Source organism: Lytechinus variegatus, chromosome 2, assembly GCF_018143015.1.
Source record: "Lytechinus variegatus isolate NC3 chromosome 2, Lvar_3.0, whole genome shotgun sequence".
NCBI lineage: Eukaryota > Metazoa > Echinodermata > Echinoidea > Temnopleuroida > Toxopneustidae > Lytechinus > Lytechinus variegatus.
Window position 1 is genome coordinate 76,601,857 of NC_054741.1, and position 21,137 is coordinate 76,622,993.

At 35.6% G+C, this 21,137-nt stretch overlaps 2 protein-coding genes across 2 annotated transcripts; one reads left to right on the forward strand and one right to left on the reverse strand.

The window, feature by feature from the left end:
* The first annotated feature begins 1,376 nt into the window (after nucleotides 1-1,376).
* LOC121409088 (transmembrane protein 45B-like) lies at nucleotides 1,377-3,495 on the forward strand. Its single transcript, XM_041600901.1, has one exon. It carries the CDS (start codon nucleotides 1,967-1,969, stop codon nucleotides 2,822-2,824), a length of 858 nt encoding a protein of 285 aa, XP_041456835.1. The 5' UTR covers nucleotides 1,377-1,966; the 3' UTR covers nucleotides 2,825-3,495.
* Nucleotides 3,496-13,720: 10,225 nt separating this feature from the next.
* On the reverse strand, nucleotides 13,721-20,228 carry LOC121409090 (protein dispatched homolog 1-like). The gene is made up of 4 exons (XM_041600903.1): nucleotides 19,923-20,228; nucleotides 18,757-18,880; nucleotides 17,837-18,038; nucleotides 13,721-16,806 (listed from the first exon to the last, which is right to left on the reverse strand). Exons 1-4 carry the CDS (start codon nucleotides 20,012-20,014, stop codon nucleotides 14,249-14,251), a joined length of 2,976 nt encoding a protein of 991 aa, XP_041456837.1. The 5' UTR covers nucleotides 20,015-20,228; the 3' UTR covers nucleotides 13,721-14,248.
* Between the last annotated feature and the right edge of the window lie 909 nt (nucleotides 20,229-21,137).

A 21,137-nucleotide genomic window follows, 5' to 3' on the forward strand; every position in this document is an offset into this window, starting at 1 on the left:
GATAATGTAGCAGCGACGCATAATATCCACGATCACAATGCGGACGCTTTCTACAACACAAATACACCAATTTCTTTGAAAATGAAAGTCAAATTACAATGGACATGCAGATGAGAGTGAGAGGTATTCGTCGAAAGTTGGTGGACGGAGACAGCATATCGTCCTAAGATTCAGTCTTGACGAAAAATTGCAAATAATGTCGTTTGCCTTGAGTCCGCGGGGGGGGGGTTCATGAAAGGAATTGTCGGACGTTTTATCCGACAAGGCCAGTCTTATCCGACAGTTACCATCGTGAACTTTGCTTCTCAGCCAATCAAAATCAAGGAAAGTTGTCAGATCTGACAACTTGTCAGACGAAAATGTTAATGAAACGCAGGGTTATCACTCCAAATTTAAGGTAATTTCGAAGAAAATAAATTTGACAAGCAAAAAATTAAAAATTAAAAAAGGCTATAACTCCAATTTTAAGGTTATCTCGTCATAAAATACATGTTTTGTTTAGATTTTGAATGATGTATTTCTTACCATCATAAAAAACCACAAATCGTAGGGGGACATTATTTTGATATTGTGCCCCCCTAGTCTTTTGAGTGGGGGGGGACACGTCCCCCTGGGATTTTACGCATACTCTACGTCATTCCCCTTAGTCAAGTATGTATTCAGTTTTCTTTATATGTAATGTAAATTATGTGTTAACTCTTATGCATTGAACCTTGTGAATTGTACCTGTTCAATCAATATCATGTATTATCACCCTGCCTATTGCCAGTGAAGGGGAGTTTGTCCCATAATCACTGGCAGAGGACCTGGGTATATTGTAACTTCTCTATTTGATTATGAAATAACGATGATTTGTATATATATATATATATATATATATATATATATATATATATATATATATATATATTGAATAATTTGTAAGAACTTGTTTTAACTTGTGTCATTTTGCTTTTCCTTTCATCTTCCTCAGATTGTATATATGATTCGTATGCTCTGTAATACTTTGTATTTTTGCTTTGAACAGAATATTGGCAGATGCCAATTATGATCCAATTCAATTTACCAACTTTGGACAAAGAATTTTGGGTTGTTGATTGTCATAAATGACATTTGGCAATACCGTATCTATGTTCTTTGAGCCGTCGTGCATTATATGGAAGTGAAAACTAGGTATTAGGCAACACAACCGCAGTCCTAGGATAAAAAAAAACCAAAAAAAACCCTCGAATTTCTATGTGAACAGTTTCGGATCGGGAACAATAGATTTTGCTTATATCTTTTGAAAATCGTTGAAGCACGGCATTCTTTAGAAATGCATGATATGGTGGATCCATGATCCCAGTTTATTCAAATAACATGTCCAAGCAGTGTTCTTACGAAAGTAGTATATAAATCATGGTTTCCTCAAGTTAAATCCCTTTCAAAATGAGTGGTGCGACGGCTTACCGTAACCCGGGCCTACAACCTTTGCGATTGTGATATTTTGACCACACGATCACACGAGCAAATGTGAAACCTTTAAACCAAATGCCGATAATTATTTTGACACTATTCATGCGTACGCCACAATTGCAAATGCATTTAGTGTTCAACGATTTGTATTTTTCGCGAGTGCTATGTCATTCTAATGTTGTAGCGGATGGATGGTGGAACAAACGGAATAAAAGCAGGCAAAAATGTAATTGTGATACTTTCTTCTGAGTCTGATGATGATATAATCTGTTTTGAATAAACTTTAAGACTTGGTCATACTGGCTATTCATTCGGACAGACGAAGCGGAGAACCGACACTGAATTCCCTTTCATCATGTGTTTTTTGTCGGGCCCATTCAAAGTTACGCGGTAAGCTCAAAATCAGTGTAACACGAAAAAATATCGCCGCGACGAAAATCCGTCTCTCTTAATTTGCACTTCACACGAGCCGAGCATTAGATCCCGGGCGTTTATATACAGGGCCGAAAAAATGGGTTCCTTTTTGGGCCATGTTGCTAATGGTATGTTCTTCATGGGGTATGCAATAATATGGATGGTACATCATGCCTATCTAATTCAGACGTCTTCTGGTCGTCTGTTACGTCATGACCCATCGGCAAAGTCCAAACGTAGGCCAATACAACGTCTACCAATCATTGGAATGATAGTAATGCTACTTTGCAGTGTTGGACTCATCATTGGCGAAAATGTACATCCTGTCATGAAGTGGCGATTTGTCAACGAAACTGGAGTTTGGATAAACGGCATAGTATGGCAACATTGCACAATGGCCCTGTTCTTTGGTTTATATTCTGTTGTGAACCTCTTAAAGCACACATGCCTCCCCTCCGCCGCTAAGTATGAAATGCTCTTCGCAGCCCTGGCATTTTTTGTCGAAGGATTCGTTTTTTTATTACACACTATCTTGATAAAAGAACATTCCACACTGTCCCACATCGTTCATTATCTTCTACAGATTCCTATATGGATCAGCTTCTTTGTGTCATTGAGTGAAGCATTCGTTAAGAATCATCATCTTAAACTCGCTTACATTCGGACAGTATGCACTCTTCAGCAAGGAACTTGGTTTGTGCAAATGGCCTTCATCCTTTACATCAACCAGTGGGGTGATGGCGAAAGTGATCACGTATATTCTACCCTATTCTTTTCATGGCATATATTCATGAACCTCATCATTCTCATCATCGTCTACAACGTCACTGCTCTGATCGTCCGTCGGTGCTATTCATCGACGTTAGGAAATGATTCCGTCTATACACAATTGATTCAGTCTGAAGAACAAGATGAAAAAATTGGATTAGACATCATCGAAGAACGAGGATCATGATTCTAAAAATGATCTGAATATCCCTCTTTTTTGATTAACCTGAATGATTATATCCTCGTTGGGTTCAGCATGTAAAGTTTGGATTTGCACCAAGCATTGGTGTCGGAGCAAAGTGACATTTTGATGACTATCTCTGAACAGTTGCAGTTCGAAATGAAGAAGTCTGTACCTTAAAAACATTATTTTTCGTCATACTCGTATTATGATTTGTTCGAAAATTGATCAAATGGACTAATTTGGCATGAATACCATAGACTATATCCAGAAATTAGTTCATATACACGGACGCATGATACACGATGAAGAGGTCGATACAAATATTTTCTCTATGTTCTAGTCGTGTTCTCGTTTTTAGTGTTGTAGGGTAAATTATAAAGAACGATTCTCTGGCTGAAGTTGGGTTTATATTTAAATCTACAATCAGCTGGTTTATTTATAAGATATTGTAATACTACTTGGACGGAGCCCGTTTAGTCCACTATCAATTTTGATATAATATTGCAGTTAGTATAATCCCAATCAGTCTAATGTATATGGATTTCCAACTTGTTCTTGTTATCTTTTTTTAAATAATTTTTTTAAATGAAATTTGGATCAATATTAATCTATTGGTTTATAAGTGCTACTCGACCAAATGTATGTTATGCGAAGTGGGTATAAAACCAACATGGGATAAGGAGAAATAAGTGATCATTACACCGACTGGTTATCAGACGAACTGATTTTTAGAAATAATAGTGCATACCATCTGGGAGTACGCAAAGTAGACCAATCGTCAATTTACAGTTATGTTCAATGACCTATCCCAATGCTAAAAAATTCATTCGAAGTGGGACTAGGGTTGGGCATGTAGAGGGATGTAATTTCTAAGGGCAAATTGCCAATTCATCTACTGCCAATTCGTCCACTCGCCACATGGCCTACTTTCATTTAGTCTAATGCCATTTCGTCCATCAACACTTCGTCTAACAACCATTTGGTCCAATAATTATTTGGCCGAATCATCACTTCGTCTAATTATCGTTTATATGACTATTTCGTCTCATATCCAGGTGGTCTAATATACCATTTCATTTTCATTCATTTTGCACAACTAACACTTCGTCCAATTAGACCAAATGGTATATGGACTAAAAAGCTATTGGACCAACTGGTTATTAGACGAGTTGGCAATTGGACGAATTGGCATTAGACGAATTGGAAATACAACTTTCTATGCACGATTCTTCTTTGGATAGATGTGTGATCGGTTCAGAGTACGAGATGAGTTTTGGTTTATTTTTTCTTTACTCATCTAGTCATAATTATTATGTTTTCAGATTCTTTATAGCTACATTGTTTATGCGATATGGTATGAATATATCTCTTTTTTTTCTTCTTTTAGACTCAATCATTTCTTAAATCAACTTGAATAATATACAATCTTACAATTCGTATCTTATATAATCCTTTTCTATAGTATATTTAATGTACGTTGGTTTTTAAATGTTTTACGTCTGCAGTTATTAAGAATAAATTATTTTTATGGTATAAAACTGAATTACACTGATATGTTTGAAGTTTTATTTCTTTAACGAGTTTTGATATAAATGCATTATTTTAGATAGCAAGGGAGTACCGAAAACTCACGAAGCCCTTTTAATTGATATTGGTGAAGGTTTGAAGAAAAGACATCGCAGTTTAAGTTTTTTTTCGCATATGACGCAACAAATAAAATAGTAAAGTTCTTATAAGTGTTTTAATCTTGATTTATTTTCCTCAAACTTTCGCCAATAAATTGTTTATATATCTTTTTTTTAAAATAAACTCATCATTAGGGTGATATTTAAAGGGGAATCCAACCCAAATAAAAACTTGTTTTTATAAGAAAAAGAAAAATCAGACAAGTTGATAGGTGAAAGTTTGAACAATATTGGACAAATAACAAGAAAGTTATGAATTTTTAAAAGTTATAAATATTGGTAATCACTATACCTATGGAGACTTCAAATTGGCCGCTTATGTGATGTCATAGTGATGTAAGGCAAGGACTACTCTTCCATGTACTTCAATACATATTATGGCTAAAATGTAATTTTCCCCAAAAGTTTTATTTCAAATTGTATTTTTCTTTCATGAGGACATTAAACAATATACTACCTGGGTTATATTTAGATTACTGCCCCAGGGGAATGGGTAATTATGAGAAAACCACAAATCCCTGATAATAAAGTACATGGCCTATGGGAAAGTTGTCCTTGCCCCTTGTCATAATTTACTTACCCAGTTGCCAATTTGATATCTACATGGTATTAGTGATCTCAATTTTAAAGCAGCTATAACTTTCTTATTGCTTGTCCGATTTCTTTCAAACTTTCACCATTCTGTTTAATTCATTTTTCTCCTTCCCAACACAACATTCTATGGCCAAGGCTGGATTCCCCTTTAATGGATTATTTGGCAGGCCTCGAAACGCACCTGAGTAATCATGGTAATTATCCTCTAAATTTCCCCAAAGATAGTAATAGCATCCAAGAAACATTAAAACTGATTGGTTGGTTGAAATGATTATTCAGGAGATTTTTACTGGGTGGAGGAGGGCCTGCTTTCTGATCTCACCTCTTTCAAAGTACCAAAAATCATAACGTGTTTGGGTGCTTGCAGGTACTAATGATAGTATATGCTTTCTTGAAATTCAATTGAAAATGGCCGTCAAATCACAATGGACAGATTAGAGGTCATTGTCGAAAGTTGGTGAACCGGGACAGCACATCGTCTTCAGACTCGGACCGGCCGAAAAATATCAAATATATCGTTTGTCCAGAGTACAAGGCGACACTGCTATTTTGATTCATCAATTTTCGACAGAGACTGCTTTGTAATGCTTGGGTCTTTGATAATTTCTGCGTTTTTGATATAGAAAGCTTCTGTGTGGTGAATGCAAATGTTTAATATTATTATTTCAATACTTGGACGCTTGGAGGAAATAATAAGGGGTGACAGGTAGCTCTCCAGATGTAGTTTCCTTTTAATAAAGCGAGCTTTCGTCCAATCGGCCTTCATCAAGATGGATCGAACGAACATTACAACACAGTAAAAAAAGCACGTTGTTTAAGCCTGTCACTCTAACAACAGGTTGTTTAAACTGTTTTGTAATTATTTAAACTTTTAAAACAACTTGCTTAACAGTTTAAACAATTGCTTAAAGAGACTAAACATTTGTTTAAAAAGTTTAAACATTAGTTGTTAGAGTGACAGGCTTAAACAACGTGCTCAAAATTTTAAACATCATTTTTACAGTGAATATATGAGAAAAAAATTACATTATTGCCTTGGATGTAGATCGATCGGTGTTAATGGTTTAGGGGATGACTGACCCAAATTTTGTTCTCTTTGAGGGATTTTCATTTCTTTTTTTTTTGGGGGGGGGAGGGGTCCGTAAAGGACCATTTACAAAAAAAACCCTTTTATTACAATAATCTATTTTTGTAATGGATTTTGACACGATAATCAAGCAATATATATTTTACCCTGTCTCTTTTCATTTTCTTTTCTCTTTAAATTTTTTTGTTTGTTGTTCAGACCCATCTCAGTCACTTGCGTACAAATTTTTCGTGACCAAGGAAAAAAAAGAGAAATAATGAGAAAAGGATTTAAATATGATATTATTATCTGAATATTATCTCAAAATCTATCCTAAAGTTGAAATTTTGTAAGAAAAGATGTATAAAGACTTGCTCGCAAAATTTTTATAAATATTGCCCGATGCGCCATATCTGGCCCCCTCAGAATTAGCACTTTGTGCCACTGATCTCACTTACAATATTCTTTTGGAAACCATATTGATCTAGAATGGCAATATTTTTTATACATGAATAATCAAAATAATTATTAATAGGATGGTGGTTCAATTAACATTTATAAACATAATTTGGAGAAAATGCAATATTGAGATAGGGCGGTAGTTTGAAATGTTATGTATGTAATTTTTTATGAATCTGTACAACTTTCGCAACTTTTAATTCTGATAGAATTATTCCTGTGGTGATCGATAAATATACAAAATAGGTGATAGGGATTGAAAGAGTATGAATAATGGATAAAATATCTTTACCATTTAAATCATGAATACGGATGAATTTGAGGTTTTAAAAGATCTAATGACACTTAACACTTTACTTTCATCACAGGTTCAGGAACATTATGCAACATGCACTGTTCAAATTGAAAGGTATGATTGTCAATTTGCATATTCAATTTGTTACCAAAGTTTAAAAAAAAATGATTATTAAAGGAATCAGCAACAGCTTTATTATCCTATATTTTGTCACCATTTACACTCGGATAGGTCGGCAAAATTTTATACTTTTTTCCTATCAAAATCATTTATTATTGATGCTGCAGGTATTTTTAAGGTTATTTTTGAAAATTTGTTAAAATAGTTATCTTTTAGTGCTTGTCGTAATAATTTTTTAATATATTACGCATAATTATATCTGCATGATTTTCTTTTTGCTTCAGTAGTATTCTAACAACATCTTGTTTTTATAACCTATGTTTTTACTAAAAATATCGGTATAAGTTTTACCGGTTCCATTTTTAACAAAGACTCTTTACATCAGTATGTCTCTATTTTACTTATCAAATCTTTGTGGCTTATTTCGAAAGGGTGGGTGCTGTCGCGTTAGGGTGCGTCAACCCCCGGGGGGGGGGCACTTCCATTCACGAGTGGATACCATGCGCGACCATGGGGTCTCGAAAAGCACCCTAAACACGTAATTTCCATATTCTGAAAATGCACTCCTTAAGAAGTATTGGCGTGCAAAAACTACCCTTAACAAGTATTGGGAACAAAACGATACTCTTGGCAAATATTCCCTGAAATGAACCCCTAAACAAGTAAAGGAATGTTTTATTGTTACGGGTCCTTCGGTCGTCGGCTTTACCTTATTTGGTTTGGTACGACCCCACCTTCTACACCTCGCGCAAATCAGACTCTAAACACGAAGTGTTGGCGCAAAAAGGACATCCTTTACAAAACATTTTAATTTTGTTTTATCATCCCCGCAAATTTGACCCTAAACACGTAATTTTCCTAGCAAAATAGATACCCTTTTTTCATTATTTTTGTGTTTTTGACACCCTTATCACGTTACGTACGTAACGTGCCCTATCGTGAAAAGGACATCCTTTTTACGTGTTTTTTGGTCGCGCATGGTATATCCACTCCTCAATGTAAGTGCCCCCCCCGGGGCGTCAACGCGAACGTGAAGATTCGTCCAAAGCCCCCCCCCCCCGGTTTGGCCGAAAGGGTGCGTTGGGAGCGCCACGTCGCGTCGCGTTCACTGGAACGCGCCCTTTCGTCCAAAGCCCCCCCCCCGGTTTGCACGAAAGGGTGTGTTTAATAATAATGAATAAATAAATACAAATATTTATAAGAAAGCTCAACAAACAAAAAAGACGAGTGATATGTGAAATTTGCATTGGAACATAAATCATCATATGGCACAAACATTCTCTTTAAGGTAAAAAAAAACAATGACCGTAGACGGCATGCTGTATGAGGATTTTTCGGTGGAAATGTTTTATGGTGTAATATTGATACATGTAAAAATTATGACTGATTTCAAGGTTCTTTCAAATAAAAAAAGTAACTTACCTTCAATTTTATATTTGCAGGTGTGTATTTATTACAAAGGAAAACATTCGTATATCTGGAGATATTTGGTGTCCCCCAAATTATAAAACTTACGGAAGATGTGTCCTGGAAGGGCAAGGCCAAAATTGATGTAGGGTCAGCATTCACAACGTTTAACTCTTCAGACCCTACCTTACTATATTTTACACTTGAGACCCTGCCTCAGTATATTTTGTGAGATGTATCTGTTGTGTACGTGTGCGTGTTGTGTGTATAATAATTATATGTGCGTGTTATTGTATAATAATAATACTTATAATAATAAAAATAATAACAATAATAATAATACTTATAATAATGATAATGATAATAATTTTCACCCCAAAGAGTGAATTTATGGAAATGACTTTGGAGTGAACAATTGGCGCCATGTGGCTTATTGCAAGGGTGGGTATCTGATTTTATTATCATTATTATTATTACTATTATCATTATTATTATTATCATTATTATTCTTAGTTGAACTTTTCTTTCTTTTCCTCAAATTGTCAATGCTTTAAATGATTGAAAATCCACTATTTTACGTGCAAATTGGCAATGTTTGACAAAATACCTTATATTCAGCTTTCTTATAAATATTTGTATTTATTTATTCATTATTATTAAACACACCCTTTCGTCCAAACCGGGGGGGGGGGGGGCTTTGAACGAAAGGGCGCGTTCCAGTGAACGCGACGCGACGTGGCGCTCCCAACGCACCCTTTCGGCCAAACCGGGGGGCTTTGGACGAATCTTCGCGTTCGCGTTGACGCACCCTAACGCGACAGCACCCACCCTTTCGACATAAGCCAATCTTTGTTATATTTTTAGAGTATCATTGAAAATATCATAAGCTATATCAATATTTTCATTTGTAAGATGTTATTTCAATTTGAGTTTGCTAGACCACCAATCACAGATCAGAAGAAAAAAAATAAATACGTGCTAGTAAAGAAGTGAGAATGAAAGAACGAAGCTACACTGTAATGTTTTCGTAATTTGAGAATCAAATGATCACTATCTCACATGCAACAAATATACGATGCCCTCAACAACGAGAATCAAAATGAAAGACTCTTCCAGTAGGAATAGATGAATCATTTGAACCAACAAATAATATGGATGAAAAACTCTGCCTAAAAGGTCTTCACACATGTTGTATAAAATAATATCACAGTGAATGACTCGACGACAATAGAAAAAATGACAAAAATCACTGGTCTTCAAATCCAAGGTGATTGCCCTTTAGTAGATATCAATTATAGTAGTTCAAACATCAAAAGAAAAAAACATATCAAAGTGAATGTAACCAACGCTTGATAACTGTGTGAGCGCTCATTTGGCTTCATCAACAATGATTGCATCGGGTCAATCCAATATCTATGTCAAGATGGTATACATACTGTAGCATGCTTCTCAAGGACCACTTTGACTCTCAGATTTTTTTTCGAGGCCCACCTACTAATTTTTTTAAGGATATGACTACTTGTCTCCACTCAAAGATTGTCTCGACCATTATAAAGAGCATATTAGTGCGTAACTTAATGATCTTCTGCAGCAGTGGTTGAGCCAAAAAAATGAGGGGACTTGATATGACGTATCGCGTACAATTGATAAAATGTTGCGAGCATGGCGAGCAAGCAAAAATTTCGACTTTTTTATTACAAAAATCCAAGTTTGTGATAGATTTTGACACAATATTCCAAAAATAATATTATATTTCACCCTTATCCCCTTTCTTTCCTTTTCTATTTTTTTTCTTGGTCATGAAATATTTGGGGCCAAGAGCCCACCTTCGGTACGCAAGTGTTCTGCTGTGAATTAAATCCAGCCTTTTTCCTACCGAAACACTATTTTGGCTCTCCTGGATGGTTTGTGTTTAGGTGTCTCTGAAGCTCTGACGGTTCAAGCGCCTTATTTGAATAATTCAGCACATTCGACACACATATTACTTTTGCATCACTGCGCAGTTATGATAAATCCAAATCTATTGTATTAATGTATTCAGAGTCACATTTTCTTAGTTACCTTAGTTACAGTAGATTTGTTTCCTCTCTCACCCTTTCACTTTAAAACAAGGTCCATTTTGATGAAAGTATATGTTTCATGAAATTTGAACATAAAGCTCTTAAGCACATTCATAGCAATCAGTTTGAGAAAAAAATGCATTTGCAAAGGTCCGGTGAATGGGTGATAATTAACTACATTAAGAATATGCATACATGAGGCCTGAGGTTCACATCAAAGTTAGATCAAAACCATCATATAATGTGTATGTATATCACAACATGCTATCTATAGCATGATAGGCGTGCCTTTAGCTTTGTTTGACCCACGGAGACCGATAAAACATACCATTTTCGGACATTAAATAGAACATCTAAATATACCATAATTTTCGCCCATTTTTTTTTCTTATGAGCTCCTCGCGGCCCACCTTAGAGAGCTTCGCGGCCCACCGGTTGAGAAGCGCTGTGACCTAAGCTAACCCCACACTGTGTGAAGTATGTAATATGAATTTGGTAAAAGAGTTCCATATTATAATGAAATGTAACAAATATACTAACTTACGTAAATATTTTTTCGAAAGATAGATACTAAGAATGTATGAATGTGATATGGACTGCTAGGAAAACTTTGTATAGGTCTTGAAATTAGAAAAAAATGAAAGCAAAAATTTATTTGTAGTTCATACCTTCGAAATAAATTCAGGATAATTTCTGATGATGATGATAATACCTTAATTTTAATAATGATGATAATGATGATGATGATAATAATAATGATAAGAAATGATAAAAATAACAAAAGCTCTTAACATTATCCAACCGTTCTAAAACGTTTATATGTACTGTATCTGAACATGTTTATATAATCATATGTTGTTTTAAAAATCGCTTGTGTTACTCTTTCTTTTCCTTAAAACGATGTTCCTCAAATTGTATATATGTTTTGTAAGTTTTATATTGTTCAGTGTGTTTGTTCATCGCGAACAGAATATTGGCAGATGTAATAAGATTTAATAAATTTAGTACAGATAAATCCAATTTATTTAATTCATGAAAGGGTGATTTTATGATTTAATCTGCCAAATTAACTAAAAAAATACACGAGTGTGTAACCACAACAAAATGCACTCTGGAAAAATAACCCTATAATAGCATGCTTCTATCAGCGTGATAGGTCATTTCATATTATCTTTCCATTATTATCCTCTTCCCCCTTTCGTCTCTACTATTTGCCTCTATTGCATCTATAAAGATTATAAATTTTCACAGTATTATTTGATATTTAGCAGAGAGGATGGTCGTCTTTTTACAAAGATGGCTAAATCATATCAAAATTATCTACAAAATCCTTGCATCAAGTGATTTAAAAATGCGCTTCTAATAAAACCTGTAGCTTGAATTCATCATCTACATTCCCTTGAGAATGTTCACAAAGAATATAGTGATGTACGACCATTATGTTGAATGGTTATAGCTCTTAAGAATTCCTTTTTTTTTAAATACAAACGATCAGTGGCGTATCTAGGGGGGGGAGGGGTGACATGCCCCGGACCTCACTTTCCAGGGGATGCAGAAAAAGGAAAACGTGAAATAAAATGAGAACAGGCAAAGGAAGATTTGAAAATAGATTGTAAAAAAGATTTAATCAGCACTTCTGCAGAATATGCTACTTTGTCTACATGGAGAACTTGATTTTGTAAGATTTTTAAAAAAATTAATTTTATACATCTGCAAACTTTCATGCTTGCGTTAAAATTTATTCGATCTCAAAAGGTTGCTCACTACTTAATTTCGTAATTTATCGCACAACAAGACTCATTGACTATCAAAAATAAATGAATGGATAAAACTAACGACTACCAGACTGGAGAATTTCACATCTAATAAAGACAGACAAACCTGCATATTGCAATTGAATATTTGCAAGAGGTTTTCGACTCGAAACTAAGATTTTTTTGTACGTTAACATGTTTGTTTGACATAAGAAAGTAAGAGAGTTATGATGCACACAGCTTACACGCACTTCCTTCAAACCCAATATTCATTATCGTCATCGATTTATTCATTCATCCGCAAAAATTACCATATATAAATAAACATAGACCTTGGAAAAGACCGAAAATCTAGTTACGGTCTACAGCCGTAAATCAATTTTCTCTTTAAAAGCATATTATGTAAATTCCTTTCACATTGTGTTCTTAAGTAACCCACACAGTTCTTCTGACATTTAGCCGCGGGTATGCATGATAAGAGGTATTGAAGTGAAAAATGCCATTAAAAAAATACAGAAGTCAGTATTGATTTTATATTAGGACACATGATTGGATTAAGGGCCTTTGCATATCTCCTTTCTGATCATAAATATTTCGATGATAGATTAGCGTATACGTAAGTATGGCTGATGTATGTATATTTAGTATAAAATGAACAGCATTCATTCATAACAAGCATGGCAAACCTTACAGTAAAAATATATAGAAACATTCGATTTATTCCATATTTGATTTCTGTAAGAGACTGTTCATCAAATCACAGTATATAGGTTACAACAATGCCAATTTTACATATTCAGGAAGAAATCAAACTTGATTACAAACATATTACTGAGGAGAAAATAAAAGATATTTCATGGTATAATATATTACAAAAGAAACAGTGAGTAGGTTGACGTCATCTATCACTTCACCGACCATGATATGCATGATTGTACATGAATGTATTTTACAATTGAGGTAAATTTTAGAAATGGTATAACTTTCTGATTTGTCATCCAATTTTGACAAAATTTTCAGAATGAATCTTGTTTTATTTTTTTTTGAGCAATTAATCTTTTGTTGGGGTGGAATTTTTCTTTAACCCATGATACGCTAATCAAAGGGGAAGTTGACCCTGATATTTTTTTGTGTAAAAACAATTTCCGGAGGTTCGAGAAAAATCCATCAATCAATAAAAAAAGTTATTAGAATTAATGATTTGGTTTGTGACGTCAAATGCGAGCAGCTTTCCTGCATATCGTACGGGAAAAAATCAATGAAATGTCATTTTCTCAGAAAATTGTTTTTGCTGTAGTGGCCTACCTTTAATAGACAAATCATTTCACACCCATTCCTAAAAAAAGAAAAGCAGAAACAAGTCATCACAAACCATTAAGACATCGAAATGTATGTATTTTGTATGAGGCAGCTGCTCGTTCATGACATCACAAATCCAAAACTCAAAAGTTTTGATAATGGATTTTCCTCAAACCCTCACCATTATTCTTTATTATTTTTTTTGTTATTTTTACAACAAACTTTTCTTCAAGTTCAACTTCATCTTTAAGGTCATGAATGATTATACTTCTAGGGTATCAGTATGAGTGATGCAATGTCGAATTCTAGATTCAAAGAAAATATCAATACAATTGACATAATCATCTCTCCTGAGTTAATTCCGCGTACAAAGTGTTAAAGGTGAAACTTCAAAGAATATTTAGTTATCATGGTTATGAAGGTTAATTTACTAATTTACTGTATACTTCTGCATACATCATAATAACATACATGTATACCCAATGTTAAATGTTACACCCATTGTCTTCGTTCTCTACATTTTGATTAAACAAGTATTTACCTTTTTTCAAACATCGAAATCATTTAAAAAGCTCGAATGATATTATTTTGTTACTTCTCATGATACAAAAATATTTTTTTTCCTCTCATCTTTTCAAGGCTGCTGCTACATTACAAAAATATATATTTGACTATCATTATTTTCAAGTTAGTACTGTTGGTTGTTTTCACGTGATTTTCGACAGCAACAACGGATTAGACAGCAAGTTCCCTGGGGTCCTGCTACGTAACATAATGGTATGAAGAAAAGGGTCCCAAATGCCCAGCTTACGGCGATGACAACTTCTAGAGCGATACCAAGTTGATAGAATATCAAGACATTGGCTGGTAATATAAGTGCTCCTACTAAGAAACTGGACAAGGCTGCCATGGTGTTCGCAGAAGATAGATTTGATAAAGAGTATTGGGCACGGTTCTTCCTGTCGTTGTGTGGCGCCAGACGGTAGGCAACCCCGTAATGAATGGTGAAATCGGTAGCAAGGCCAACTGTTAGGATAATCAACGCTGACTCAAACACACTAAGATCCCACCCAATCAAGACAAAAATTGCCACCGATGTGATAACGGCACCACCGATTGACAGTGTAGCGTAAAATGCAATTAGGACATTTTTGTTGGTGATGAGCAATACTGCCATTGCAATGATCAATGATAAACCAATTGCAAGAGGCGTATCTTGTAACAGGTTAATGATGAGATCAACATAAAATGGTTGCGCAAGACTATATGTTCCAAACCAGCCACCTTGTAAACCACCAGGAGCCGTTTTAACCTTTTCGTCTACCCAAGCAAGAGCTGTATCGAAGTAGTCCTTCACAGGATCGAACTCCAGTTGCGACAAAGTTGTGCTCTGGAACTGCACAAAAAATGCATTGATGTTGTTTTCTGAGTCGAATCGGAGACCAGGAAGAGCTGCAGGACAGCCACCATCTATTGATTCGCAGACGAACGCTGCGTATTTTGGAGCGCACAATTTCAGTAAGTCCGCCGAATATGGAAAAGAAGTCTGACCACAGCAGGGTGAGAAGTCAGTTCCAATACTTGATGGTACACATGGCGTTTCCATAAAAACCTTCATCTTCTCAATAAAACAGTCTTCATAGACAACAGATGGTGGGCTATAAAAACTTTGCTGTCGAACCTCCGAGCAGAAATTAAGTAACCAGACTTGGGATTCTGGGTCATCAAGACTAAATGATTTATCAAGTTGAACGTAACCGCGTTTTGTAGGATCAAAAGGATCTCCATTGTCAATCGGAACAGTGCCCCAGACGACAATGAACTGTAAAGGCGCCAATTTAGCTCTTTCGATATCAAATGTTGATCTAAACAACTGGTCATATCTCTCAAGTGGGTGCTTCAATGTGAAGATTTGGAATTCTGTGTTTGAAGTCGGTACTCTGAGCTGGGGCCGCCAGAATACAACAAGGAGTGCTCCAATTGAAATACAAGTGAACATAAGAATCCAAAGACAACGAAGTTTGAATGCAAGCGCCGGGAGGTATACTTCAAAGATACGACGAAAGAATGCCCGCAGTTTATGCCAAATGTTCCTCATTTTATGGAAACTTGTTTCCTTACTGGTCGATGATGCCTGGAAAAGCAGCCTTAGATGTCTATCATAGATGATGACAGCAGCTGGAGACCAAGTCAATGTAAACAAAAAATTGCACAACACCACAGTCCCTGCATAAATGCCATAGAGGCGAATATTTGTTACGGAGCTGGTAACATTGACAAATAAAGCAGATGCTGTGGTAAAACTTGTGACAAACATGGTAGGAAAAGCATGCTTCATGGTTTCGTCTAAAATGAACTCTTGTTTAGCATCCGGATGCTTTCTCCTTAAATTTTCAAATATGTCGTAGAAAATGAATGCATCATCTGCTCCAACCCCTAATATTAGAATAATAGCAAGCATGTTCCCAAATGCAAAGAAAGTAAGGCGGAATACGACAAAGTATAAAAAGTATGCCAATAACACAGAAAATATTATTTCAAAGATCACCATAATGGCAATAAAAAATGAACTTAAATACAACCACATTATCAGGAGTACGACCGCACCACCTATCGCGGCGTATATTAGATCCTGCATTAGTGGTTCTGATATGAGGAAATATTTAGTGACTCTGTTGGTGCCTATTGCCTCAATCTTAGTAATACCATTGTCCACGTAGCGTCTGTTTGCTGCGTCGTTATAAAGCATCCGCGGTCCAGTACTAAACGATGAGTTTAACGAAACAATTTGTAAGGAATTGGTTAGTGAAAGGTCTCCCGTCTCAGCAACCTGGAATGAAAAGTCACTCGGTGAGTTTGCAAACAGCATGACGTAAATGGCGTTGAAAGTTGTGCAGTTCAATGGCACCTCTGGGCAGTCAGCACCCGATCCACAATCGGCGGACAAAGCTCCAGATGTATAATATGGTGCACACTCCGATAGCAGTGCTCTGGCAAATGTAACGTCATCAGCTTTCAGGTCGTGACAAGAGGACCTCCCGGCGAGGGCGCCTATGTAGTTTGGGATGGACCAAGATGGACAGCATTGGTTCGAAGAATCAGATAACTTGGTGCATACCGTCTCATAAGTAGAGCTGTTACGCACAAAAATGTCATCTTGTTGGCACATAGATAGTAGTGTTTCAAGTGTTAAGAGTTCCACTGCCGAAGACGAGGGGGCGTATACAGCCCTAAAGCTACTCCCACCTGCAACAATAGATGATTGATAAGAGTTTAAACACATGTCCTTTTAATGAATGTTGTATCATATATTGCTTATTGCTACAATTACATGTAGAAACTATGTACGAACGTTCCCAGTATATACTAAGATCTATACTGTATCAGTTGCAATTTAGTAAAATAGGTCGATGAGATCAAGAGAATCAGTAGCGAAATGAGTAAAAAAAATTTAGGTTTTAGACATGATGGATGATAAAAAAGTTCTCAGCAGACGAGAGTGAGCGAAGCGAGCGACCAAATTTTCTTAACTTGTTTTAAATACAAAAATCTAACTTTTTAATAGATTATGACAACATATTCAGAATATAGTATAATAGATCTCTCTTTCCCTTTTCGTTTAATTTATTTTTCCCCATATATGGGGGGGGGCGTTGGGGGTGGGGTGGAGTGGCGGCTACAAGCCCCACAACTATACGCCAGTTGACAGTTTGACACAGACATGGCAATGCCATCAAAAACAAGGTAGAGGAAATTCACACTGACGATGAGTTGGTATCAATACAAATTTAAATCTTAGAAACAAATTGGTGAAGGATCGATGAAAATCTGTCAAATGATAACAGACTTATTAATGTTTCAACTTTTTATTTCATGATGGCCTCACAGACAAACAGCTTCATCATACGTCGCGCGATATCATTTAACAAAATAAAAATTAAAAAATGAATTACATTTTATGTTCTTGTAGCCGATATATCATCAGACACATCATTTCATATAAGAAATATTTTTTTATTCATCACGTTCCATTAAAATGGAATTTGTGGAATCTATGTCATATGTTATACGACTTCACATGTCAAAAACTTTGAAACTTCATAACTTTCTTATTCTTTGACAGATTTTATCACACCATCTCCAATATTTTTCTTCATTTTCTTTACTTTCGTTTTCGAAATGGATTTGAATTGATGTAATAACTTAATAATTATTTCCATCGTAAAGTGATTGACAGTTGTACATCATTAACCATACGAATCCGTTAACTACTTACTTGGATTTCCACAAATAGGTATCGAAGGAGTCCCGGCAGTATATATTGTTGAGTTCGTGGTAGAATCCAAGTCACTGGCGGTAGACATGGTAGAACTACCCAAGGAAAGGTTTGGATTTGGAGAAATAACGTCAGATCCAAGAAGGATGTTTTCTAGAGGAATTATGTGGTCATGAATTGGAGTCCCTCGAGCTTCAATACCCTGTCGAATCATGTGACGATGAAAAAATGTAAACATTCTAAATAAAACATATAAATATCTATAGTATGGCATTTGAATCATATTGAATAATAAAATCTAAAAGCTAAAAGCTTTTTCCAGCGAAATAATGTCTCAACTAATGTCTCTTGTTATTTTTTAATTCTCTAATTTAAGGAATGTTGGGTAGGCCATGTAAAAGAGTATGATCATTTTCTTCATGATAAGATTTCGTTAATATGTTGCTTTGGGCGATTTTTTTTAATTTCTGCTAATCCATGAAATCACGCAACATCCGGATAACAACGAGAACTTAGTATAGTTTAGTCGAAGAACTCACCTCATCTGCACGCTTGGAATAGATTTGGAGATCAGGTGCTAATATCCAAAACCCTTTGGAAGTGCAAAGAATATATATATATATATATATATATATATATATATATATATATATATATATGTATGTGTGTATATATGTGTGTGTGTGTGAGGGTGTGTGTGAGGGCGTGTGTGAATATGTGGGTGTGGGAGGGTATGTGTATTGTGTGTGCGTGTTGGTATGTGTGTGTGAGGGAAGGTGTTTGTATATAAAAACTTGCGGTATTAACAGAAAATTGTGGTCCTTAAGTTAAATGGTTGAATATTTTGCATGCAATACACCCTTCCCACGTACCGACACGAACGCATACTCGTACACTTAAATGTATAAGCCTATACTTACACTTGATGCATCGTCAAATGTTGGTGGTCCGTGGATGTAAACAGTAAGGAAGGTTAGAAGCGCCATCATTATGATTTGTAAGAAAATCATAATAAATGGAAACCTCGTGAAGAGTCGAGCATGTCTGCAAAACGAATGAATAATGAACGTAATGTCATGAATATACGTCATCAATATCATTGCCAGAACGATATTTTACTTCATGTCATGTACTGACCAACGTTTTCGAAATGGATTTAAATTGATGTCAAATCATCATTTCCATCGTAAAGTTCCGGCCGGACAGTTATTAACCAAACTAATCTGTAGACTACTTAAATTTCCACGTTTTGGTAAATTGAACACCTTAAATGTGGCGTACTATGTAACGACATATATGGGTAACTACACAAGTTGATAATTTACCAAAATGTGCCGCAACAGTATAGTCCCTGCGGTATAAAACATTGTTGAGTTCGGTGTAAAACCAGACTGGCTGTAGACATGGTAGAACTATACCCAATGTCAAAATCAAAGAAAGGTTTGGATTTGGAGAAAGCATCAGATCTAAGTCCAATATTTTCTAGAGGAATTTTATGGTCATGGATTGAAGTCACACGAGCTTCAATACACTGTCACATCTTGATAAATAAGGACTTCGATGCCAGATGGATTTGATGAAGATTATTACTGTGATGTTGATGACGATAATGATGATGAGGGTAATTATGGCGATGGAGGTATATGCTTGTGATTGTTTTCTAGTTTTGCCATATGATATATTATGATATATCATTTTGAATCTACAATGGTGTTTGGCCACGCATTAACATTACCAATTTTTTGTGTGGTACTTTATCCTGAAAGTTTTTAATGTCTAAGAGATACTCTTGACATGTACACTACATTATCTACATGCTTTTAGAAATCGGCCCTTCGTATTGTTATCCAAGATTAGGGGAGGTGGTGTTTGCTTATTAAGGAGTAATAGCTTTTCATAAGTACAGAAAGTCATATAATACACGATTAGGAGTTTGAAACGTCTACTCATACTGCATAGAAACGGTGTTAACACAGAGCCTCTATAAACAGTAGCCCCTAGTCACAAATCTCTCTGATTCTGTGCTGCCGGTACTGGTTATTGAAACCCAAGTTTTTACAGAATACTGTAAATGGTATAGACTTACATTGACCCAGATCTATAACTGTTTCGGTCACTCCTGGTTTCCATTGACATCTGTTCTGTTCTATTGGGCATGGTGTTTATTTCCGTTGCCATGACTATCACTTTACCCAGTACCAGGTGACTTAATGAATTCTTCACACGACGAATACAAGCGTTGAACGGTTCTGAATTCAATTCTGAAGTGAATTCTAGTTGATTAGTGTTGTGGGAAACGGTGGACCAATTTCGTTGATGCCAAAATAGGATCCAAACAATATTCTATCATGCATCAATAGGCCTCGCGCGCACGGGTCCGCTAGAAAAGCTTTCTGCCTTGAAAGGAGCTCCATTATGGTTAATGCGCTGATCACAAAAAATACCACTGCGAATAACATGGATACTTATACCAGGAAAGTGGGAACCTCCCACTTTTCTGCTTATACATTAGCCATCGGTAACAAGGCAGTATTGCTCCGAATCTCTCTTGCATACTTCCATTGGCAATGAGAATATTTCTCCTCAGATTAAATCCTCCTTTTTAATGGGACCGCGTAAACACCAATGGGTTATTACGTACTGAGTCGTTGTGAGACAAGGATAGACAGACAAGGAGATAGAGAATATTAAGATTTAAAGGTAGTATATAAAATTGGGGAGTTAATTGTTGAAATTAGGGTTATCTAATTCGTCTTAAATCCAACCATTTTACAATGTACTGCATATGGGGCATCATTTTCACGCCTACCTGTTTTGATATACTGATCTGAAAATGGGACATTTAAAGAGTTCTTGTAGCAATTCATGAACAGGATACGCACTGATAATAAGAGCGCGAAGTTCGAGCTCAAATTTTGTATAATGACCTGAAAGGGGACATTTAAGGAATGCTTGCAGGAATTCAAGAAAAGGATAGATTTCTCACTTTAAAAAATAATGCGAATCACGGACTCAAATTTTTCAATATCCCTGACATAGGAGGGGACATTAATTTTTTTGCACATTTCATATTAATAGTGACTGATCCTATTAAACAAAATGAATGATTAATGCGAGTGCGAAACGGGAGCTGAAACCTTTTGGAATATTGACGAAATACCTGCATTTTTAAGCACTTATGACCAAAAATTACAACCCAGTGCGAACGGAAATTTATAAGTTATTGTACAGACAGAACACTTCACATTTTTGAAGGAACTTATGACTTAGGCGCATGCTTATCTCGCCAAACCAATAATGA

Coding starts and splice junctions, on each gene's coding strand:
- LOC121409088 (XM_041600901.1), top strand. CDS start 1,967: ATGGGTTCCTTTTTGGGCCATGTTGCTAATGGTATGTTCTTCATGGGG.
- LOC121409090 (XM_041600903.1), bottom strand. CDS start 20,014: ATGGCAACGGAAATAAACACCATGCCCAATAGAACAGAACAGATGTCA. Junction 18,881..19,922: donor AGTTATAGATCTGGGTCAAT/GTAAGTCTATAC, acceptor TTCGTTTTGCAG/ACATGCTCGACTCTTCACGA. Junction 18,039..18,756: donor CATTTGACGATGCATCAAGT/GTAAGTATAGGC, acceptor ATGATTCGACAG/GGTATTGAAGCTCGAGGGAC.